The 25,644-nt window shown below is 46.3% G+C and overlaps 1 protein-coding gene across 1 annotated transcript; it reads right to left on the bottom strand.

Annotated features, from left to right (window-relative positions):
* LOC110514485 (stromal interaction molecule 2) lies at positions 1 to 25,624 on the bottom strand. Its single transcript, XM_036973626.1, has 12 exons — positions 24,069 to 25,624; positions 17,094 to 17,224; positions 16,165 to 16,276; positions 13,908 to 14,019; positions 13,282 to 13,397; positions 12,356 to 12,533; positions 10,514 to 10,691; positions 7,747 to 7,908; positions 6,286 to 6,386; positions 4,935 to 5,179; positions 3,436 to 3,628; positions 1 to 3,161 (listed from the first exon to the last, which is right to left on the bottom strand). Exons 1-12 carry the CDS (start codon positions 24,223 to 24,225, stop codon positions 1,925 to 1,927), a joined length of 2,922 nt encoding a protein of 973 aa, XP_036829521.1. The 5' UTR covers positions 24,226 to 25,624; the 3' UTR covers positions 1 to 1,924.
* Positions 25,625 to 25,644: the final 20 nt, after the last annotated feature.

Raw genomic sequence — 25,644 nt, 5'->3', positions numbered from 1 at the left:
TGTTGTTAAAATTATTATTTTTAATTCATCATTATCAATGCATACAAAGTTTCCTTTCAATTAAGTATTTTAGTCCTTTTCTGGGACCTTGACTTGGTCAAGACTTTCTTTAGATATAGTTGACTCTATCCTAGACACCCAAGACTTTCTTTAGATATAGTTGACTCTATCCTAGACACCCAAGACTTTCTTTAGCTATAGTTGACTCTATCCTAGACACCCAAGACTTTCTTTAGATATAGTTGACTCTATCCTAGACACCCAAGACGTTCTTTAGATATAGTTGACTCTATCCTAGACACCCAAGACTTTCTTTTTCTTTTGTAAAACAGTCAATAAAATACATTTTATTTAATTACCAAACAAGTAAAAGATGTCATGAAAAAACATTTTTACATAAAGGTTTTGAGAAACTATCCCCCCTTCAAACCCAGTAAACCAATCACCTTGAAAAGAAAAACTGGACTTCCACAAAGACGAAGAACAGAACAATTCTCAAAAAACAAGCTAATTTAAATTAGATACATTTTGTTTAAAAAAAGCTCAGTTACAAAAGAAACCAAAAGCAACAGGTCTGGTGGTTAGAGTGTTGGGACACTAACCGAAAGGTTGCTAGATCAAATCCCCGAGCTGACAAGGTAAACAACCTGTCGTTCTGCCCCTGAACAAGGCAGTTAATCCACTGTTCCTAGGCCGTCATTGTAAATAATAATTTGTTCTTAACTGACTTGCCTAGTGAAAAAAAAATGTAAACACACTTTTCAACTAATTTCCAGATTTTCCCTCTTGATTCTGGGAATCTTCTTACCAGGATTCAAGGAAAACCTGGGAAACCTAAATGTTGCAACCGTGCACATACTAGAAATCTCCCCCCAAGCAAAGCTCTGTGACTGCACTGAGAAAAAGGTCTAGGAACCATTGAACAGCACTGTGACTGCACTGAGGAAAAAAGTCAAGGAACCACTGAACAGCACTCCCCCAATCCAAATAAACTACAGTTGCTTCTATCGTACAGGAGAAGAGCTCCAAAGAAATGCTCCCTAGTCAAGAAATAAATATCTCAGCTCTTAAACACCCAACGCTGAACATAGGAGGCGATCAAACATGGTATGGGATCACACTGCTTCCAAACGAAGCTGAAAACGGGACACCCATCATTGGTCTACTTATTAAGACTTCCTTGCAGAGACAACATTTGGGCACCATGGGTTATCTTACACACTTCATCCTCTTTGTCCCTCTGAGGACAATACTATAAAAGCAGGATCAATGAGTTAGCCAGCTAACTTGCCTAAACGTTATGAAAATAGCTTTAAGCTTGAAATGGGCATTGTCTAATTGACTAAACAACCAAAGACACACGTATCTAAGTTTAGCTTTTCTTAAATGAACCAGAAAATTAATAGTTATTTCTGGTTATTTATCAAAGTTAGATGGTTAACTACGGTTGATTAAAAGATAGCTGGTTAATTGATTCTGCTTTGTAGTACCAAAATAGTACCGAAACTATAGCATCGACTGTGTTCCTGTTTTCAGAGTATTCAGTCTAGTACGAGATTAATCCGTTTTAGAGACTGCTATGTCAACTCAAGAGTTTGGTACCTGCCCGTTGACTGCCAAAATAACATGTTGTCCGGCAATCTGCGCGTTATCGGCCAGAACACTATTTTTCTGGGTTTCAAAAATCAGTCTTTGTTGGCTTTGAAAAAAAATTAGCAATCCTATTGCTCATGTTTTTTTCTTTCAAACATGTAATCCCAGCCAAACAGTCCGTGTCGTTTTTTTTGAAAAATCAAATCTATAAGACTAATGTTCATGTTTCCTCTCAGCTTTTCCTGGCTGAGGTCTTATCCAGAGTTTCATAGCCTCAAGAAACTTCCTGGTTAAAGAATTTACATTAAAGTGTTTAAATTCCAGTTACCGGTCAGAGATTGTTCAGGCCCCCTTGTGGCAGTTCTGGGGTATGATCTTTCCTCTTCTTAAAAAGGCTCTTGAGTTTGGACGACTTCGTGCTTTTGTCTTTGTCCTTTTGGTGCCTCTCGCCTCTCATCTCCGGGGGCAACGTGTTTAGGGACCGGCTGCTCCTCGGGGGCGGCACAGGAGGATTCCCTTCTCGCTCTCTTCCTTCCGTGATCCTCTGGGGCAGGTCAGGGGTCGTTGCTGGGGTGATACAGGACTTCTCCAGAATACCGTCATACACCAGTTCGGTCAGGTGGTCGGAGGTATAAGGGTCAGGTGTCTGGGTTTGTTTCCATGGTGTGGACAAGGTGAGGTCAGGTTGTCCGAACTGACCCCAATCCAAAACCTGGGGATCGTGAACCACCTGGGACGACACCGTATACTCCTCCCTGGATATCCTCCGTTTGGGGATTTCTGGGGTACTGTCGACCCTGTCCGGGTAGATCTTCCCAGTGGGAGTGTCTATGGATCTGTCAACCTTATCGCTGTTTGTTCGTCTGCTAGTGTGAGAGCACATCTCATGGTGTTCGTCTATCGATATCTTCCTCGTGGCGGCAGATGGTGGTTCCACTGGGAACTCCATCTTCTTACTGAGCATCTTGTGAGAAGAGTTGCTGTCCAGATGAAGGGTCAGTTTGTCTCTGGCCATCGCCATCCTCCTCTGAGCGCCGTCGGCTAAGAAGTCCACCTCCTCTCGGGATATCCTTCTCGTTGGGGTTCCAACGGCCGCCACCATTTCTTCTCTGGGTCTTCCTCTCATGGAGTTGTTGAATGAGGCTTCTCCCCAGCTCTCTCTCATCATCTGCCTGGAGCCGGTGTCCAGAGACACACCGATCACGTCTCTAGATAGAAGAGACCTCTTCTTTGAGACGTGAGTCTCCAACGGAACCTCGTGACACTCGTCTCTGAATGACTTCCTTGAGACGTTGTCCATCGAACGACCCAAGACCTTTGTGGCTGCTGCGTCGGCGGGGGGGTCCATGGAAGTCTCACTTTTGACTCTTTGCATTTTCCTTGGAGCACTGTTGTCCACAGAAGAATAGTCCGGCTCGTCTTTAGATGATGTCTTCAATGTGGCTTCATCCAAGGAAGCTTCCAGTTCTTCTCTAGATATCTTACAAACGGGGGATTCCGTTCCGGAAGGTTCTGATGACCTTCTGCTGACAGGAGGGGTCCTGTCAGAATAAATTACCTGAGAATCTCTGTAGAGAGAAGGAGAGAGAGAGGGGGAGAGAGAGAGGGGGAGATGGGGAGAGGGGGAGAGGGGGAGGGAGAAGGAGAGACAGGAACATATATAGAGAGACAAAGATTCCATAAAGGTTCACAAAGTTTCAATCATACATTGAAAATACTGTAAGTGTCACCATGAGTCACCTTGTAATCTGTGGACACAGAGAAGCATTGTAGAAAATTGGAATCCGAATTGAAACTTCAGTTTATTTCCTAAATTGACTGAATTGAAATTGTGCGACTCACCCCCTCCACTGGGCGTTGATGAAGATCTGCTCCTCTTCCTCGAAGCAGGGGAGCGTGGTGTGGATAGGGATCAGGATATCGGGGTCAGAGTAGGAGGATGAGGAAGAGGAAGGGGAGGCGTGTCCAGAACGCCGTTGACGACACACGGTGGAGGTAGAGCCACGAGAGCGAGGGGAGCGCTTCATTGGTGGAACTAGGGTTGCAAAGGGAAGGGAACATACCCCATAACTTTTTAACTAAATCTCTGAAAAATGTGGGACAAATTTTGGGGACAATTTTGGTGAATTTTTTTTATTTTGTTAATTTTATGGAAAACCTATTAATGGAAAACCTCGCAAAAATAAAACTAAACCTGATTCAACTAAGCAGCTAATCACTTAAACCTTGAATCAGATATGGCAGTGGTTCTCCAACCTCTCCTCAGGACTCCCAGCTGTTCCCAACCTCTCCTCAGGACAACTAGCTGTTCCCAACCTCTCCTCAGGACTCCCAGCTGTTCCCAACCTCTCCTCAGGACAACTAGCTGTTCCCAACCTCTCCTCAGGACTCCCAGCTGTTCCCAACCTCTCCTCAGGACAACTAGCTGTTCCCAACCTCTCCTCAGGAATCCCAGCTGTTCCCAACCTCTCCTCAGGACAACTAGCTGTTCCCAACCTCTCCTCAGGACTCCCAGCTGTTCCCAACCTCTCCTCAGGAATCCCAGCTGTTCCAAACCTCTCCTCAGAAACCCCAGCCATTCCAAACCTCTCCTCAGAAACCCCAGCTGTTCCAAACCTCTCCTCAGGACTCCCAGCTGTTCCAAACCTCTCCTCAGAAACCCCAGCCGTTCCAAACCTCTCCTCAGGACTCCCAGCTGTTCCAAACCTCTCCTCAGAAACCCCAGCCGTTCCAAACCTCTCCTCAGGACTCCCAGCTGTTCCAAACCTCTCCTCAGAAACCCCAGCCGTTCCAAACCTCTCCTCAGGACTCCCAGCTGTTCCAAACCTCTCCTCAGAAACCCCAGCCGTTCCAAACCTCTCCTCAGGACTCCCAGCTGTTCCAAACCTCTCCTCAGAAACCCCAGCCGTTCCAAACCTCTCCTCAGAAACCCCAGCCATTCCAAACCTCTCCTCAGGACTCCCAGCCATTCCAAACCTCTCCTCAGGACTCCCAGCCATTCCAAACCTCTCCTCAGGACTCCCAGTCGTTCCAAACCTCTCCTCAGGACCCCCAGCCGTTCCAAACTTCTCCTCAGGACCCCCAGCCGTGCCAAACCTCCCCTCAGGACCCCCAGCCGTACCATGTGTTTGATCTATTCCAGAGCTAGCACCTGATTCAACGTGTGAACTAATCGTCAGGCCCTTGACTAGGTATGGGCATGAGATTGATTACCACGGTGTTTCCCATAAACATACACTCACCGTGCTGTAAATCTGTTTGCATAAACATGTCTCCTTAATAATGACCATATTATATTCTCATTATATTGACCAACTGAGCGACTGATTGCTATAACCTACCTAAGATGGATGCTGAGGGGTCTTCCATCAGATCCTCCAGAGAGCCTTGTATTGTTTCATGACAGGAAGGGAAGGCGGGTACAGACACCCTGGGCATCGCCACCCAGTTAGAGTCTGAATACAGTGTGGCTGTCAGGCTGGCCAGGCCAGAGTTCCTGAGGAGAGGGAAACCACACAGACGCTCTATCTGTTGCCAGCGGTGGAGACGCTCCCGTAGGCAGGCCGTGACTTCTGATAGGGCGTTCCTGTGAGGGATGACAAATGCACAGTTTATGTCAGCTAGTTAACGTCTGGTAGGGCGTTCCTGTGATCCAACACACAGGTGCAGACTGTTATAATATAGTAACATGTCAGCTATGTCAACACAACAGACATTAGTTTAGTATGTTACCGTGACACAACGAAGTCAAATCTGTTACAAAAACTCCGTCACAAAACCACGTCGGCTCCGTCCCAAAACCCACGTCAACTCCGTCACAAAAACCCACGTCAACTCTGTCACAAAAACACGAGAACACCAACTGCAACTCACAGTTGTGGACCGTTGGCACAGATGAATGAACAACAGCACAACATGGGAAAATTGAGCTTCTGATGTAATCAAATCAGAAAATAGCCTCCATGTAAGTAAGAGAGTAAACAAGGTTTCTAGTTGAGGTTAGTTACAATGTAAGTAAGAGAGTAAACAAGGTTTCTAGTTGAGGTTAGTTACAAGTCCAGTGTCTTGGCTTCACATCAGTTCAAAAGACTGAAGAGTGACTGAAGAGACTGCCTGGGAGCTGTGTGGGAGAGCCAGGCAGATCAGCTCAATCAGATCACACAACTTTAATTCTGCCAATGAGAGGCCTACATTAAAACATATTCTGCATGCATGGTTAGGATTGGACAAAACGGATGAAAAGTAGATTCATGTCAAATTAAAATGTCCATTAGTCTAACGTGGAATTCTCGTCTCGTCACATTTCCATCGACTGAAATTCAAAGTAATGTGTTACAGTTATGGGTTTTTTCTCCAGGCCATCTGGTCTCGTTATCTTCATAGTTTCAGGCAGGAAAAATAGGTTGCTGACAAGTATTTTTTGTCATAGTTATTGTTGACTAAATTAACACTGTGTGTGTGTGTGTGTGTGTGTGTGTGTGTGTGTGTGTGTGTGTGTGTGTGTGTGTGTGATCTTGTTCTTCTATCCTCGTGGGGACCTGCTATTTTAAGCTTAGGGGTTAAGGGTTAGGGTTAGGGGTTAGGGTTAGGGTTAGGGGTTAAGGTTAGGAAAAAGATGATGTTGAATGGAAATCCATTTTTAGGTCCCCACGAGGATAGAAAAATGTGTGTGTGTGTCTCTCTCTCTCTCACTTGGCCTCCAGGATCTTGGTGTCAACATCGTCCAGTGAGGAGCTGTGAGCCACGTGGAATGTCCCCATGAGGGAACTCCTCTTCTTCTTGATCTTTTCTGCCTGGACAGGATATACACAGACCAAGGGGTTAATATGAGGTCACATCCTCCTGGTCATGTCCACACCAAGGGTTAATATGGAGGATAGATGACTTGTTTAATGCATTATCCTGGTCATGTCCACACCAAGGGTTAATATGGAGGATAGATGACTAGTTTAATGCATTATCCTGGTCATGTCCACACCAAGGGTTAATATGGAGGACAGATGACTTGTTTAATGCATTGTCCTGGTCATGTCCACACCAGGGGTTAATTACAGCCCCTATGTTCTTTCTTCCTACGTGAAGTCAGTGAAAGGAAATCAATCAGTTGATGAATCAATAAACTGATTGATTGGTTTACGTCTCTCTCCTACCTCCTCCTCAGCAGTGGCCAGCTGCAGCTCAGCACTGTGTTTCTTGACGTTGTAGTATTGGACCAATCAACCAACTAATCCACCAACCAACCAACTAATCCACCAACCAACCAACCGAACCAACCAATCAACTAATCCACCAACCAACCAACCGAACCAACCAATCAACTAATCCACCAACCAATCAACCAATCAACCAACCAACTAATCCACCAACCAACTAATCCACCAACCAACCAATTAATCCACCAACCAACCAACCAATCCACCAACCAATCAACTAATCCACCAACCAACCAATCAACCAACCGACCAACCAACTAATCCACCAACCAACCAATTAATCCACCAACCAACCAACCAATCCACCAACCAATCAACTAATCCACCAACCAACCAATCAACCAACCGACCAACCAACTAATCCACCAACCAACCAACTAATCCACCAACCAACCAACCAACCAACCAACCAACCAACCAACCAACCAACTAATCCACCAACCAACCAACCAACTAATCCACCAACCAAACAATCAACTAATCCACCAACCAACCAATCAACTAATCCACCAACCAACCAAACAACTAATCCACCAACCAACTAATCCACCAACCAATCAACCAACCAACAAACTAATCCACCAACCAACCAATCAACTAATCCACCAACCATCTAATCAACTAATCCACCAAGCAACTAATCAACTTATCCACCAAACAATCAACCAGCCAACCAACAAACTAATCCACCAACCAACCAATCAAGTAATCCACCAGCCAACCAATCAAGTAATCCACCAACCAACCAACCAATCAACTAATCCACCAACCAACCAATCAACTAATCCACCAACCAACCAACCAACCAACCAATCAACCAACCAACCAACCAACCAATCCACCAACCAACCAACCAACTAACCAACTAATTCAACAACAAATCAACCACCCACTCAACTAATCCACCAACCAACCAACCAACTAATCAGTAGTCTCCTACCTCTTCCTTGGCTGTGTTGAGCTGCAGCTCAGCGCTGTGCTTCTTGATGTTGTAGTACTGCACCTCCACCTCGTGGGTCAGCTGTAGCCAGAGCTGTAGGGCCTCCGGGACAGACCAGTACGCCATCATGTCCTTCTCTGCCTTCTTTAATGCTCCCCGAACCTAGATACACACACGCACACACAGGGTTAGGTAGTGTTAGGTAGTGTTAGGTTAGGTAGGGTTAGGTAGGGTAAGGTTAGGTAGGGTAAGGTTAGGTTAGGTAGGGTAAGGTTAGGTATGGTAAGGTATGTTAGGTATGGTATGTTAGGTATGTTAGGTATGGTAAGGTTAGGTTAGGTATGGTAGGGTTAGGTTAGGTAGGGTTAGGTACGGTAGGGTTAGGTAGGGTAAGGTTAGGTAGGGTAAGGTTAGGTAGGGTTATGTTAGGTTAGGTAGTGTTAGGTTAGGTAGTGTTCGGTTAGGTAGTGTTCGGTTAGGTAGTGTTAGGTAGGGTTAGGTTAGGTAGGGTTATGTTAGGTTAGGTTAGGTAGTGTTAGGTAGTGTTAGGTTAGGTAGGGTTAGGTAGTGTTAGGTTAGGTAGGGTTAGGTTAGGTAGGGTTAGGTAGTGTTAGGTAGGGTAGGGTTAGGTTAGGTAGGTAAGGTTAGGTAGGGTAAGTTTAGGTAGGGTAAGGTTAGGTAGTGTTAGGTTAGGTAGAGTTAGGTAGGGTAAGGTTAGGTAGGGTTAGGTTAGGTTAGGTAGGGTAAGGTTAGGTTAGGTAGGGTAAGGTTAGGTAGGGTAAGGTTAGGTAGGGTTAGGTTGGGTTAGGTAGGGTAAGGTTAGGTAGGGTAAGGTTAGGTAGGGTTGGGTTAGGTAGGGTAAGGTTAGGTTAGGAAGGGATGTTAGGTTAGGTTAGGTAGGGTAAGGTTAGGTAGGGTTGGGTTAGGTAGGGTAAGGTTAGGCTAGGTAGGGTTGTTAGGTTAGGTTAGGTAGGGTAAGGTTAGGTAGGTAAGGTAAGGTAAGGTAAGGTAAGGTTAGGTTAGGTTAGGTAGGGTAGGGTAAGGTTAGGTTAGGTATGTAAGGTAAGGTAAGGTTAGGTAGGGTTACGTTAGGTAGGGTAAGGTGAGGTAAGGTAAGATAGGGTAAGGTGAGGTAGGGAAAGATAGGGTAAGGTTAGGTAAAGTAAGATAGGGTAAGGTAGGGTAAGGTTAGGTAAAGTAAGATAGGGTAAGGTTAGGTCAAGTAAGATAGGGTAAGGTTAGGTAAAGTAAGATAGGGTAAGGTTAGGTAGGGTAAGGCTAAGTAGGGTATGGTTAGGTAAAGTAAGATAGAGTAAGGTTAGGTCAAGTAAGATAGGGTAAGGTTAGGTAGGGTAAGGTTAAGTAGGGTAAGGTTAGGTCAAGTAAGATAGAGTAAGGTTAGGTCAAGTAAGATAGGGTAAGTTTAGGTAGGGTAAGGTTAGGTAGGGTAAGGTTAAGTAGGGTAAGGTTAGGTAAAGTAAGATAGGGTAAGGTTAGGTAAAGTAAGATAGGGTAAGGTAGGGTAAGGTTAGGTAAAGTAAGATAGGGTAAGGTTAGGTAAAGTAAGATAGAGTAAGGTTAGGTAAAGTAAGATAGGGTAAGGTTAGGTAAAGTAAGATAGGGTAAGGTAGGGTAAGGTTAGGTAAAGTAAGATAGGGTAAGGTTAGGTAGGGTAAGGTTAAGTAGGGTATGGTTAGGTAAAGTAAGATAGAGTAAGGTTAGGTCAAGTAAGATAGGGTAAGTTTAGGTAGGGTAAGGTTAGGTAGGGTAAGGTTAAGTAGGGTAAGGTTAGGTAAAGTAAGATAGGGTAAGGTTAGGTAAAGTAAGATAGGGTAAGGTAGGGTAAGGTTAGGTAAAGTAAGATAGAGTAAGGTTAGGTAAAGTAAGATAGGGTAAGGTTAGGTAAAGTAAGATAGGGTAAGGTAGGGTAAGGTTAGGTAAAGTAAGATAGGGTAAGGTAGGGTAAGGTTAGGTAAAGTAAGATAGGGTAAGGTAGGGTAAGGTTAGGTAAAGTAAGATAGAGTAAGGTTAGGTAAAGTAAGATAGGGTAAGGTTAGGTAAAGTAAGATAGCGTAAGGTTAGGTAGGGTAAGGTTAGGTAGGGTAAGGTTAGGTAGGGTAAGGTTAGGTTAAGTAAGATAGGGTAAGGTTAGGTAAAGTAAGATAGGGTAAGGTTAGATAGGGTAAGGTTAAGTAGGGCAAGGTTAGGTAAAGTAAGATAGGGTAAGGTTAGATAAAGTAAGATACGGTATGGTAAGATAGGGTAAGGTAAGGTTAGGTAAAGTAAGATAGGGTAAGGTTAGGTAAAGTAAGATAGGGTAAGATTAGGTTAGGTAAAGTAAGGTAGGGTAAGGTTAGTCTGCTCAGTTGTTAGGTAGGGTAAGGTTAGGTAAGGTTCTCTACCTGCTCCAGCTCTTCCTCTGCGTATCTCAGTCTGCTCAGTTGTTAGGTAGGGTATGGTTAGGTAGGGTATGGTTAGGTAGGGTAAGGTAAGGTTCTCTACCTGCTCCAGCTCCTCCTCTGCGTATCTCAGTCTGCTCAGTTGTTAGGTTGGGTATGGTTAGGCAGGGTAAGGTAAGGTAAGGTTCTCTACCTGCTCCAGCTCCTCCTCTGCGTATCTCAGTCTGCTCAGTTGTTAGGTTGGGTATGGTTAGGCAGGGTAAGGTAAGGTAAGGTTCTCTACCTGCTCCAGCTCCTCCTCTGCGTATCTCATTCTGCTCAGTTGTTAGGTTGGGTATGGTTAGGCAGGGTAAGGTAAGGTTCTCTACCTGCTCCAGCTCCTCCTCTGCGTATCTCAGTCTACTCAGTTGACTGACGGCTCCAGCTCTGAGCCGATGGAGTCTGTGCGCCTCCTCCTGGGCTCCCATGATCTCATCCCTCATCTTCTCCTCCAGGTTCTGTTTCTCCTCTGCCACGCTACGCTTCTCCTCCTGGGCCTGCTCCAGCCTGGTATCATAGCAACAGCCTGGTGTCATAGCAACAACCACATACTGGGCCTGCTCCAGCCTGGTGTCATAGCAACAGCCTGGTATCATAGCAACAACCACATACTGGGCCTACTCCAGCCTGGTGTCATAGCAACAGCCTGGTATCATAGCAACAACCACATACTGGGCCTGCTCCAGCCTGGTGTCATAGCAACAACCACATACTGGGCCTGCTCCAGCCTGGTGTCATAGCAACAGCCTGGTATCATAGCAACAACCACATACTGGGCCTGCTCCAGCCTGGTATCATAGCAACAGCCTGGTATCATAGCAACAACCACATACTGGGACTGCTCCAGCCTGGTGTCATAGCAACAGCCTGGTATCATAGCAACAGCCTGGTGTCATAGCAACAGCCTGGTATCATAGCAACAGCCTGGTATCATAGCAACAACCACATACTGGGCCTGCTCCAGCCTGGTGTCATAGCAACAGCCTGGTATCATAGCAACAGCCTGGTGTCATAGCAACAACCACACACTGGGCCTGCTCCAGCCTGGTGTCATAGCAACAGCCTGGGATCATAGCAACAACCACATACTGGGCCTGCTCCAGCCTGGTGTCATAGCAACAACCACATACTGGGCCTGCTCCAGCCTGGTGTCATAGCAACAGCCTGGTATCATAGCAACAACCACATACTGGGCCTGCTCCAGCCTGGTATCATAGCAACAACCTGGTATCATAGCAACAACCACATACTGGGACTGCTCCAGCCTGGTGTCATAGCAAAAGCCTGGTGTCATAGCAACAGCCTGGTATCATAGCAACAGCCTGGTATCATAGCAACAACCACATACTGGGCCTGCTCCAGCCTGGTGTCATAGCAACAGCCTGGTATCATAGCAACAGCCTGGTGTCATAGCAACAACCACATACTGGGCCTGCTCCAGCCTGGTGTCATAGCAACAGCCTGGGATCATAGCAACAACCACATACTGGGCCTGCTCCAGCCTGGTGTCATTGCAACAACCACATACTGGGCCTGCTCCAGCCTGGTGTCATAGCAACAGCCTGGTATCATAGCAACAACCACATACTGGGCCTGCTCCAGCCTGGTGTCATAGCAACAGCCTGGTATCATAGCAACAACCTGGTGTCATAGCAACAGCCTGGTGTCATAGCAACAACCACATACTGGGCCTGCTCCAGCCTGGTGTCATAGCAACAGCCTGGTATCATAGCAACAACCACATACTGGGCCTGCTCCAGCCTGGTGTCATAGCAACAGCCTGGTATCAAAGCAACAACCACATACTGGGCCTGCTCCAGCCTGGTATCATAGCAACAACCACATACTGGGCCTGCTCCAGCCTGGTATCATAGCAACAGCCTGGTATCATAGCAACAACCACATACTGGGCCTGCTCCAGCCTGGTATCATAGCAACAGCCTGGTATCATAGCAACAGCCTGGTGTCATAGCAACAGTCTGGTATCATAGCAACAACCACATACTGGGCCTGCTCCAGCCTGGTATCAGGACGAGGACACGCGTTAGCAACAAACACACACACATGTTAGGAACAAACACACATACAGGTTAGCAACAAACACACATACAGGTTAGCAACAAACACACACACACACACCCCTCAATACACACACAGTCATAGAGACTCACTGTTCCTGTAGTTCTCTGAGGCTGAGCTCAGCACTCTGCAGACTCTCCAGGTCCTTCATCATCTTGGAGATGTGGACTTTGGAAGCTTTGTTCTGGACCTGAGAGAACCAGCAGCCTCCTACACCCATCATCACAGAAACTATCAGCAACAAGTCCTTCATGTAGTTATGGGGTGGGCCTGAAGGAGGAGAGGAGGAGGAGGAGGAAAGGAAGGAGGAGGAGGAGGAGAGAGAAGGAGGAGAGAGAAGGAGGAGAGGAAGGGGCAGAAGAGAGGGGGAGGAGAGGAGGAGCAGGAGAGAGGAGGAGGAGAGAGGAAGAGGAGAGAAAAGAGCAGGAGAGGGGAGGAAGAGAGAGAAGGAAGAGAGGAAGGAGCAGGAGAGAGAAGGAGGAGAGGGGAGGAGGAGAGGAAGGAGCAGAAGAGAGGAGAAGGAGAGAGAATGAGGAGAGAGGAGGAGAGAGGAGGAGGAGAGAGAAGAGGAAGGAGGAGGATGAGGATATTGATGATGACAGTCATGATGAAAGTGGAGGAGGAAGAGGAGGAGGAGAGGGGAGGAGGAAGAGGAGGAGGAGAGGGGAGGAGGAGGAAGATTATTTCATTTGTTTAGCGCTTCTCAATATAATCAGTGGACATGAGCAAATGCACAAAGTGTGTGTGTGTGTGTGTGTGTGTGTGTGTGTGTGTGTGTGTGTGTGTGTGTGTGTGTGTGGTGTGTGCGTGTGGTGTGCGTGTGTGTGTGTGTGTGTGTGGTGTGTTGTGTGTGTGTGTGTGTGTTGTGTGTGTGTGTGTGTGTGGTGTGTGTGTGTGTGCGTGTGGTGTGTTGTGTGTGTGTGTGTGTTGTGTGCGTGTGGTGTGTGTGTGTGTGGTTGTGTGGTGTGTGTGTGTGTGTGTGTGTGTGTGTGTGTGTGTGTGTGTACTGTCTACACACGTATAGGAGCACCAAACAGCACCGCGTCCAGAGCCTTGATGTTGAGTTTCTGTTTGTCTCTCTGGTCCACGATCTTCAGCTGGCCACTCAGGAACGACGGCTCATTGGCTGCTATCCTGCACGCATCACAATAACACCAGCTCTGAGTGTTCTGATTGGATCTTTCTCCATCTGATTGGACTGTGTTTCTCTTTCTGTTCAAATATTATTAATCATTGGCTGCTATCCTGCACGCATCACAATAACACCAGCTCTGAGTGTTCTGATTGGATCTTTCTCCATCTGATTGGACTGTGTTTCTCTTTCTGTTCTGATATTATTAATCATTGGCTGCTATCCTGCACGCATCACAATAACACCAGCTCTGAGTGTTCTGATTGGATCTTTCTCCATCTGATTGGACTGTGTTTCTCTTTCTGTTCTGATATTATTAAGCGTTTTAATTAGACAAATTGAGCTGCTTCGGATTTATTTGTAATTGTATAGTGATGACTCAAAATCTACCAAATGGACATTGTAACTAGGGTGTGTTACCTGATTGGCCAGTAACTTTCAGTAAGAAGCTTTCTGATTGGCTGTGCCCACCAGGAAGTGCCTCTCTGAGGTTTCTGATTGGCCGTTCTCACCTGGGGAGGGTGTTGCCGTTGACTCTGAAGTCTTTAAAGTTCTTCTCGTACTGGGGCAGCTCTACAAACTCCCTGAGCCACCTCAACACCTCATCCTGAGTCCAGTTATGGACTGATAGATAGAGGAGGGGAGAGAGGGAGGGGGAGAGAAGGGGAGAGAAGGAGGGGGGAGGAGGGGGAGAGAGGAAGGGGGAGGAGAGAGGTGGAGAGAGGGGGAAGGAAAGGAGAGAGGGGGAGGTCAGATGGGGATAGAGAGAGGAGGAGGGGGAGGAAGGGAGAGAGAGAGTAGGAAGGGAGAGAAGGGGAAGAGGTGGAGGAAGGGAGAGAGAGGGGAGGTCAGATGGGGATAGAGAGAGGAGGAGGGGGAGGAAGGGAGAGAGAGGGGGAGGTCAGATGGGGATAGAGAGAGGAGGAGGGGGAGGAAGGGAGAGAGGGGGAGGGGTAGAGAGGGGAGGAGGGGGAGGAAGGGAGAGAGGGGGGGAGGTCGGATGGGGATAGAGAGAGGAGGAGGAGGAGGAGGAGGAAGGGAGAGAGAGGGGGAGGAAGGGAGAGAGAGGGGGAGGAAGGGAGAGAGAGGGGGAGGAAGGGAGAGTAGGGGGAGGTCAGATGGGGATAGAGATAGGATGAGGAGGAAGGGAGAGAGAGGGGGAGGAAGGGAGAGAGAGGGGAGGAAGGGAGAGAAGGGGGAGGAAGGGGAGAGGGGGAGGAAGGAAGAGAGGGGGAGGGGATAAAGAGAGGAGGAGGGGGATGAAGGGAGGGAGAAGGAGAGGAAGGGAGAGAGAGGGTAGGAAGGGAGAGATAAGGGGAGTAAGGGAGAGAGGGGGAGGTCAGATGGGGATAGAGAGAGGAGGAGGGGGAGGAAGGGAGAGAGAGGGGAGGAAGGGAGAGAAGGGGGAGGAAGGGAGAGAGGGGGGGAGGAAGGGAGAGAGAGGGGAGGTCAGGTGGGGATAAAGAGAGGAGGAGGGGGAGGAAGGGAGAGAGTGGGAGGGGATAGAGAGAGGAGGGGGGGAGGAAGGTCAGATGGGGATAGAGAGAGTGGGAGGGGATAGAGAGAGTGGGAGAGGATAGAGAGAGTGGGAGGGGATAGAGAGAGGGGAAGGGATAGAGAGAGGGGGATAGAGAGAGAGGGATAGAGAGAGAGAGGGGAGGTCAGATGGAGATAGAGAGAGTGGGAGGGGATAGAGAGAGTGGGAGGGGATAGAGAGAGGGGAGGTCAGATGGGGATAGAGCGAGTGGGAGGGGATAGAGAGAGAGGGGAGGTCAGATGGGGATAGAGAGAGTGGGAGGTGATAGAGAGAGTGGGAGGGGATAGAGAGAGTGGGAGGGGATAGAGAGAGGGGGATAGAGAGAGAGGGATAGAGAGAGAGAGCATGAGGGAGAGAGGTGGGAGGGGATAGAGAGAGAGGGATAGAGAGAGAGAGGGGAGGTCAGATGGAGATAGAGAGAGTGGGAGGGGATAGAGAGAGTGGGAGGGGATAGAGAGAGGGGAGGTCAGATGGGGATAGAGCGAGTGGGAGGGGATAGAGAGAGAGGGGAGGTCAGATGGGGATAGAGAGAGTGGGAGGTGATAGAGAGAGTGGGAGGGGATAGAGAGAGTGGGAGGGGATAGAGAGAGGGGGATAGAGAGAGAGGGATAGAGAGAGAGAGCATGAGGGAGAGAGGTGGGAGGGGATAGAGAGAGAGGGATAGAGAGAGAGAGGGGAGGTCAGATGGGGATAGAGAGAGTGGGAGGGGATAAAGAGAGGGGAGTTCAGATGGGGACAGAGAGAGTGGGAGGGGATAGAGAGAGGGGAGGTCAGATGGGGATAGAGAGAGTGGGAGGTGATAGAGAGAGTGGGAGGGGATAGAGAGAGTGGGAGGGGATAGAGAGAGGGGGATAGAGAGAGAGGGATAGAGAGAGAGAGCATGAGGGAGAGAGGTGGGAGGGGATAGAGAGAGAGGGATGGAGAGAGAGGGAAGGTCAGATGGGATAGAGAGAGTGGGAGGGGATAGAGAGAGTGGGAGGGGATAAAGAGAGGGGAGTTCAGATGGGGACAGAGAGAGTGGGAGGGGATAGAGAGAGGGGAGGTCAGATGGGGACAGAGAGAGTGGGAGGGGATAGAGAGAGTGGGAGGGGATAGAGAGAGGGGGATAGAGAGAGGGGGATAGAGAGAGAGAGGGATAGAGAGAGAGAGCACGAGGGAGAGAGGTGGGAGGGTTAGGTAATGAAGAAACTGTGAATGTAATAACAGATTGCGTAATCACACACACAGAGTACCTTCTGAGAACTTCCAGCCCCTCCACAGTTCCTCTATGGTGATGTGCTGGTCCTCTCTGTGAAGACGGCTGTGTTTGTTGGTCGGCTGCTGTTTCATGTCTTCGATGATGAACTACACACACACACACACACACACACACACACACACACACACACACACACACACACAAGATTATGAAAAGTTTACAGCTTAATGTCAAAAGGTAAACGTCTAACACACACTAAGCCAACTACACACAACCACGCATGTCTAATAAACAGTTCACACATCCTTAACCTTTCTAAGTTTCCACATTAGTTTGACGACTGTCAACTGCACCGGTGATAAGGACCAAGACGTTTTAGTTTAGAGATAAAATAGACTGGGTGTCTGGGTGTCGTGTGTGTCGTGTGTGTGTGTGTGTGTGTGTGTGTGTGTGTGTGTGTGTGTGTGTGTGTGTGTGTGTGTGTGTGTGTGTGTGTGTGTGTGTGTGTGTGTGTGTGTGTGTGTGTGTGTGCGTGCGCGTGCGCGTGCGTGCGTGTGCGCGCGTGTGTGTGCGTGTGTGTGTGCGTTCCACCATCTTGGAATCTATCCTTGGCTGTAATTGGATTCTTCATGTGACGGGAACAGGAATGTCGGCCACCCTCCCCTCCCGTCTCCACGGTAACAGCAACCCAATCCCATGGATCATCTAGCCCTGGACGACATTCTGATGAGTTCTGGAGTTCTGGGACAAACAGTCCAACATTCTACACTTCTAATCTGGACTCACTTAAAGGGGTTCTAGTGTCTGTGGCTTAAACAAACTGACAGGACAGGAATCACGAGACAGACAGACGGACTGACTGGTCGACAAGGACATACACACAGCATGTCACTGAATTAAAGACCCCTACCATCGGTTGTCCAATCAAAAACACACCTGAATCCCTCCTCCGTGGTTACGTACCTCCACGCTCTCCTCCACCTCTATCCCTCCATCCTGGTCGTCATCCATCTCTCTGTGGATGTTCCTCAGACCCTCCAGACTGTATCGGTCGGCCTCGTTCATACAGGGAGGTGACACCACCAGGCATGGGTCTATAGAGATGGTCAATCAACACATGTATCAATGTGTCAGGTAGCCCTTTCCTGCAGTCAATTGACCAATCAGCGCCCTCTAGTGGCCTCGTGGTGGAATGTTATTCAGATTTCTTCAGAATTAGTTTAAAAACAACATTAACTGGCAAAAAAATCTGGTGTTTCTGTCTAACAGTTTGGTTATATTTCAGTCTTCTGTGATGTATATAAACTGTAATATTGGTGTTTCTATGTCTAACAGTTTGGTTATAGTTTAGTCTTCTGTGATGTATATAAAGTGTAAATGTGGTGTTTCCATGTCTAACAGTTTGGTTATAGTTTAGTCTTCTGTGATGTATATAAAGTGTAAATGTGGTGTTTCCATGTCTAACAGTTTGGTTATAGTTTAGTCTTCTGTGATGTATATAAAGTGTAAATGTGGTGTTTCTATGTCTAACAGTTTGGTTATATTTCAGTCTTCTGTGATGTATATAAACTGTCATCTTGTGATGCAAACTCTAAATGTAATACATTCCAACTGTATATCTGACATGGTACAGGTGTCTTCTGTTAAAGCCCAGAACCATGTGTGTGAGGTGGATACTTTCTGACATGGTACAGGTGTCTTCTGTTAAAGCCCAGAACCATGTGTGTGAGGTGGATACTTTGTGACCCTGATTTAGGTCACTGCAGTACAAGGTTTATCAATACACACTACATGACCAAAGGTATGTGGACATCTGCTCGTCTAACATCTCATTCCAAAATCGTGGGTATTAATATGGGGTTGGTACCCCCTTTGCTGCTATAACAGCCTCTACTCTTCTGGGAAGGTTTTTCACTAGATGTTGGAACATTTCTGCGGGGACTTGCTTCCATTCAGCCACAATAGTATTAGTGAGGTCGGGTACTGATGCTGGACGATTAGGCCTGGCTCGCAGTCGGCATTCCAATACAATCCCAAAGATGTTAGACGGGGTTGAGGTCAGGGCTCTGTGCAGGCCAGTCAAGTTCTTCCACACCAATCTCGACAAACCATTTCTCGCTTTTTGCACAGAGGCATTGTCATGCTGAAACAGGACAGAATCGTCTAGAATGTCATTGTTTGCTGTAGTTTCCCCTCACTGAAACTAAGGGGCCCAAACCATGAAGAACAGCTCCAGACCAGTATTCCTCCTCCACCAAACTTTACAGTGGTCACTAAGCATTGGGGGTAGGTAGCGCTCTCCTGGCATCCGCCAAACCCAGATTAATCCGTCAGACTGCCAGAGAACGAGTTTCCACTGCTTCTGAGTCCAATGTCGGAGATCTTTACACACCACTCCAGCCAACTCTTGGCATTCCCCATGGTGATCTTAGGCTTGTGTGCGGCTGCTCGGGCCACGGAAAACCCATTTCATTAATAAACTCCCAATGAACGGTTCTTGTGCTGATTGTTGCTTCCAGAGTTTGTAATTCAGTATTAATAAGTGCTGCGACCCGACGGACGGAGGATTTTTTACGTTTTACGTGCTTCGGCGCTCTTGACAACCCCGCTCTGTGAGCTTGTGTGGCCTACCAGTTCGCGGCTGAGCCGTTGTTCCTCCTAAAACTTTATTTCACTGTAACCTGCCGTTCTTAGTCACTGAGCACCGACCGGCACCGGATGTTCGTGGAAGTTGAAAAGTAGTTGAAATGTGGCCAGTCGGCCTTCTGTCCACAGAATAGTTTTTGTTTTTTGGTACGGTCTGGACCAGATATATATTTCAACATCCACAGATGTCATTTTTTTAGGTTTGGTCCAGACTTGATTTGGCCCAAACATAGACATCCATGATTGGTTCAGTCCTACACTGTACTGTACACTTGAGTATAATACACACTAGAGTTACTGTACTGTAATGAACCAAACTATACTCTACAGTACTCTCCTGCACAGTACAGTATTCTACTGTATTGTGCTCTACTGTACTGTAATGAACCAAACTATACTCTGCAGTACTCTCCTGCACAGTACTCTGCTGCACAGTACTCTCCTGCACAGTACTCACCTGCACAGTACTCTCCTGTACAGTACTCTCCTGTACAGTACTCTCCTGCACAGTACTCACCTGTACAGTACTCTCCTGTACAGTACTCTCCTGCACAGTACTCACCTGTACTGTACTCTACTGTTTGTGCTCTACTGTACTGTAATGAACCAAACTGTACTCTACAGTACTCTCCTGTACAGTACTCTGCTGCACAGTACTCTCCTGCACAGTACTCACCTGTACAGTACTCTCCTGTACAGTACTCTCCTGCACAGTACTCACCTGTACTGTAATGAACCAAACTATACTCTGCAGTACTCTCCTGCACAGTACAGTATTCTACTGTTTGTGCTCTACTGTACTGTAATGAACCAAACTGTACTCTACAGTACTCTCCTGTACAGTACTCTGCTGCACAGTACTCACCTGTACAGTACTCACCTGTACAGTACTCTCCTGCACAGTACTCTCCTGTACAGTACTCTCCTGCACAGTACTCTCCTGCACAGTACTCACCTGTACTGTAATGAACCAAACTATACTCTACAGTACTCTCCTGTACAGTACTCTCCTGTACAGTACTATCCTATACAGTACTCTCCTGCACAGTACTCTCCTGCACAGTACTCTCCTGCACAGTGCTCTCTTGTACTGTAATGAACCAAACTGTACTCTACAGTACTCTCCAGCACAGTACTCTCCTGCACAGTACTCTCCTGTACAGTACTCTCCTGCACAGTACTCTCCTGCACAGTACTCTCCTGTACAGTACTCTCCTGCACAGTACTCGCCTGTACAGTACTCTGCTGCACAGTACTCTCCTGCACAGTACTCACCTGTACAGTACTCTCCTGTACAGTACTCTCCTGCACAGTACTCACCTGTACAGTACTCTCCTGTACAGTACAGTATTCTACTGTATTGTGCTCTACTGTACTGTAATGTATTCTACTCTACTCTATTATATTCTACTCTATTCTACTGTACCGTATTCTACTCTACTCTTTACTGTACTCTCCTCTAATGTACTGTACTCTCCTCTAATGTACTGTACTCTCCTCTAATGTACTGTACTCTCCTCTAATGTACTGTAGTCTCCTCTAATGTACTGTACTCTCCTCTAATGTACTGTACTCTCCTCTAATGTACTGTACTCTCCTCTAATGTACTGTAGTCTCCTCTAATGTACTGTACTCTCCTCTAATGTACTGTACTCTCCTCTAATGTACTGTAGTCTCCTCTAATGTACTGTACTCTCCTCTAATGTAATGTACTGTACTCTCCTCTAACGTGCTGTAGTCTCCTCTAATGTACTGTACTGTACTCTCCTCTAACGTACTGTAGTCTCCTCTAATGTAATGTACTGTACTCTCCTCTAATGTACTGTACTCTCCTCTAATGTACTGTACTCTCCTCTAATGTACTGTACTGTACTCTCCTCTAATGTACTGTAGTCTCCTCTAATGTACTGTACTCTCCTCTAATGTACTGTACTGTACTCTCCTCTAATGTACTGTACTCTCCTCTAATGTACTGTAGTCTCCTCTAATGTACTGTACTGTACTCTCCTCTAATGTACTGTACTCTCCTCTAATGTACTGTACTCTCCTCTAATGTACTGTAGTCTCCTCTAATGTACTGTACTGTAGTCTCCTCTAATGTACTGTACTCTCCTCTAATGTACTGTACTGTACTCTCCTCTAATGTACTGTACTCTCCTCTAATGTACTGTACTCTCCTCTAATGTACTGTACTGTACTCTCCTCTAATGTACTGTACTCTCCTCTAATGTACTGTAGTCTCCTCTAATGTACTGTACTGTACTCTCCTCTAATGTACTGTACTGTACTCTCCTCTAATGTACTGTACTCTCCTCTAATGTACTGTAGTCTCCTCTAATGTACTGTAGTCTCCTCTAATGTACTGTACTCTCCTCTAACGTGCTGTACTCTCCTCTAATGTACTGTACTCTCCTCTAATGTACTGTACTCTCCTCTAATGTACTGTGCTGTAGTCTCCTCTAATGTAATGTACTGTACTCTCCTCTAATGTACTGTACTGTACTCTCCTCTAATGTACTGTAGTCTCCTCTAATGTACTGTACTCTCCTCTAACGTGCTGTACTCTCCTCTAATGTACTGTACTCTCCTCTAATGTACTGTACTCTCCTCTAATGTACTGTGCTGTAGTCTCCTCTAATGTAATGTACTGTACTCTCCTCTAATGTACTGTACTCTCCTCTAATGTACTGTACTCTCCTCTAATGTACTGTACTCTCCTCTAATGTACTGTACTCTCCTCTAATGTACTGTACTCTCCTCTAATGTACTGTACTCTCCTCTAATGTACTGTACTCTCCTCTAATGTACTGTGCTGTAGTCTCCTCTAATGTAATGTACTGTACTCTCCTCTAATGTACTGTACTGTACTCTCCTCTAATGTACTGTAGTCTCCTCTAATGTACTGTACTCTCCTCTAACGTGCTGTACTCTCCTCTAATGTACTGTAGTCTCCTCTAATGTACTGTACTCTCCTCTAATGTACTGTACTGTACTCTCCTCTAACGTGCTGTACTCTCCTCTAACGTGCTGTACTCTCCTCTAATGTACTGTAGTCTCCTCTAATGTACTGTAGTCTCCTCTAATGTACTGTACTCTCCTCTAATGTACTGTACTCTCCTCTAATGTACTGTAGTCTCCTCTAATGTACTGTACTCTCCTCTAATGTACTGTACTGTACTCTCCTCTAACGTGCTGTACTCTCCTCTAACGTGCTGTACTCTCCTCTAATGTACTGTAGTCTCCTCTAATGTACTGTACTCTCCTCTAATGTACTGTACTGTACTCTCCTCTAACGTGCTGTACTCTCCTCTAATGTACTGTAGTCTCCTCTAATGTACTGTACTCTCCTCTAATGTACTGTACTGTACTCTCCTCTAACGTGCTGTACTCTCCTCTAACGTGCTGTACTCTCCTCTAATGTACTGTAGTCTCCTCTAATGTACTGTAGTCTCCTCTAATGTACTGTACTCTCCTCTAATGTACTGTACTCTCCTCTAATGTACTGTAGTCTCCTCTAATGTACTGTACTCTCCTCTAATGTACTGTACTGTACTCTCCTCTAACGTGCTGTACTCTCCTCTAACGTGCTGTACTCTCCTCTAATGTACTGTAGTCTCCTCTAATGTACTGTACTCTCCTCTAATGTACTGTACTCTCCTCTAATGTACTGTAGTCTCCTCTAATGTACTGTAGTCTCCTCTAATGTACTGTACTGTAGTCTCCTCTAATGTACTGTAGTCTCCTCTAATGTACTGTACTGTAGTCTCCTCTAATGTACTGTAGTCTCCTCTAATGTACTGTACTGTAGTCTCCTCTAACGTGCTGTACTCTCCTCTAATGTACTGTACTCTCCTCTAATGTACTGTACTCTCCTCTAATGTACTGTACTGTACTCTCCTCTAATGTACTGTACTCTCCTCTAACGTGCTGTACTCTCCTCTAACGTGCTGTACTCTCCTCTAATGTACTGTAGTCTCCTCTAATGTACTGTACTGTACTCTCCTCTAATGTACTGTACTCTCCTCTAATGTACTGTACTGTACTCTCCTCTAATGTACTGTACTCTCCTCTAACGTGCTGTACTCTCCTCTAACGTGCTGTACTCTCCTCTAATGTACTGTAGTCTCCTCTAATGTACTCTACTGTACTCTCCTCTAATGTACTGTACTCTCCTCTAATGTACTGTACTGTACTCTCCTCTAATGTACTGTACTCTCCTCTAACGTGCTGTACTCTCCTCTAACGTGCTGTACTCTCCTCTAATGTACTGTACTCTCCTCTAATGTACTGTACTCTCCTCTAATGTACTGTACTCTCCTCTTGATCGTTTGTCTTAAGTAACCTACTGTGTATTTTATCTGTGATTGAAATTCCCTGTATACATAATTGTGTAGTGCGCACGAAAAAAAGACACTTGTAATTATAGAGTGACATGGTTTGTTAAATTCTAAAGTGACGCATCTAAATCGCAACGGAATTCCGTCATCATGGAATCGCCCCACTCCAAACCACACCTCTGGTCCTTGCCCTGCCGAAGTGCTCATCTCCAATTCTCAATGCCCAGTGGTTCCCTGCGTCTGAATGTGTCAATTACGATGAACCATCCCGCATCTAAACTATGTTTGGCTACAAGCAGCTGCGAGAGTTCCATGCCACGCAACACCTGCGCCCATCTCCAGTGCCCAAATGTCATGCGAACTCAATGTGTCCCAACTCCATGTGTCCCAGCGACTATAGAATGATAGGACCAGTCACCGAGGAGGTGTTGTTAAAACGGTACATTTCCACCATGCCAGTTTGTTTCTCAACATTGATGACTCCTCCTAAACACGGAGCTCAGATAACCGCTGAGTGAGCAAAACACGTGCATAACAGTTAACGGTTGTCACTCCCCTGTCTCCGCGAGATCCTGCTTCAGGACCCCGTGGTTGGAATAACTTATCTTGATTAATCAAAGATCTGCAGACCCTGGGCCAAACAAATGTAGCAAGTTTAGTTGCGCCTGGATTTACTTTTGGGGATATTCCACAGGTTCCACTACACCGGGCAAACTACGCACAGCTCAAGGATAAGAAAGTGTTGATGCTATTTGACCCAGATCTGCACTGATCTGACTCAAGTGGTTGTGTTTCAACTACATGTGTGGACTCATTGATTTTCACCTATCCAATCGTTGCTAGATCCATGTTGGAGCAGGGTTTACTTCAGGGTAATGAGGGTGTATGGACGCATTTTTAACCTACGGCTATCCACGCTTACTGTCACCGTCAGTCATTCGGGGGTCATTTTTACCTGTCGAGTCGAACACCGTTCTTTGGCCGGCAAATGTGAGTCCGAGTTCCGGGTCATTGTGGTGATAGTAGCCGCTGTCCTGGATGATTCCCTGTGAAGCCTCGAATAAGACCACGCGGAACAGAAGCAGGAGAACCGGGGAAAGGAGCAACATCATGGGGTTAAGAGAAACTCTCACCCCGGTGGGAGCGAGAGAACCGGGAGAAGATCCACAAAACAGATGTCGGCTACACAAACCGAGACCCGGTTGGTTAACGATGTCAACTGCCAACACTCACATGCACCACCGTGCGCAAGTGTTCGGCGATCAGATTGAGCTATTAACAGAACCGTTATTCAGAGATGTGAGACTAATGATTGGGTTCGGGTTGAGAAACTAACCAAGGGGATATGGTGAAATATTCGATAACATTATAAAACAACTCAACCGTTACATTAAAACTCCAGAAAGGGTTACAATTCCAACGGCTGCCAACAAGTTTTTATCCAAAAAAAGAAAATGGAATTGTCCCTAAATAACCTAGGCCTATGGGGTGTTCAAGTTTAATCATTATTTGAACCCTTATCATGGGTTACAACAAGAATGGTTTGAATCCAATATTATTATATCCGATAAGAAATTCCAATAGAAACTTCAACAGCAAGGAAATCTGAGTGAGACCGAAGCTCTCTCTCCGCAAAATAAATCCACAGGTTGAATTTGATCGGGATTATGGAGATAAAAAAATCGAGCGTTCCAAAATTCAAAATCCAGTTCCAAAGTTCTAAATCCAGTTCCAAAGTTTTAAATCCAGTTTCAAAGCTCTAAATCCAGTTCCAAAGTTCTAAATCCAGTTCCAAAATTCTAAATCCAGTTCCAAAGTTCCAGTTCCAAAGTTCTAAATCCAGTTCCAAAGTGCTAAATCCAGGACCAAAACTCTAAATCCAGTTCCAAAGTTCTAAATTCAGTTCCAAAGCTCTAATTCCAGTTCCAAAATTCTAAATCCAGTTCCAAAGCTCTAAATCCAGTTCCAAAATTCTAAATCCAGTTCCAAAGCTCTAAATCCAGTTCCAAAATTCTAAATCCAGTTCCAAAGCTCTAAATGCAGTTCCAACGCTCTAAATGCAGTTCCAGTGTGCACTGAAAGTTCTTTGATCACGCAGTTCAATATCCTGTCAAATACTGCAGTCATATACAATACCACGTTATAGAGATGGCAACTCTAAAGAGTTTTCCATGTAAATATATATTTTCTCTCTCTCTCTTGTCGTGACGATCTTGTGCGAAACTGTCACACACACAGAGAGAGATTAAATGACACTAAGGGTAGCTGTCCCAGCAACTTGCACAAATACTCCGGCACACAATTTTTCCGGTCAACACTTGACTGCGTGTCCGTTGGATCCGTTTGTGCACGCGTGTATGCCTGCGTCAAGGCTAATTCCCGACTGTTTATTCATGTTTCCCAGACCCGAGGGTCATGTCATGTGGATGGGATTAACCAGTGTTTGGACACCTGTTAAAAGGCCTTCTCTGATGACGTCTATATCAGACACAGTAGGCTATTCGATGGAGTTAGAAATACTTGTAAATGGC

The sequence above is a fragment of the Oncorhynchus mykiss genome, unplaced genomic scaffold (assembly GCF_013265735.2).
Source record: "Oncorhynchus mykiss isolate Arlee unplaced genomic scaffold, USDA_OmykA_1.1 un_scaffold_276, whole genome shotgun sequence".
Classification (NCBI taxonomy): Eukaryota; Metazoa; Chordata; class Actinopteri; order Salmoniformes; family Salmonidae; genus Oncorhynchus; species Oncorhynchus mykiss.
This window is presented reverse-complemented; position numbering and strand designations above follow the sequence as displayed.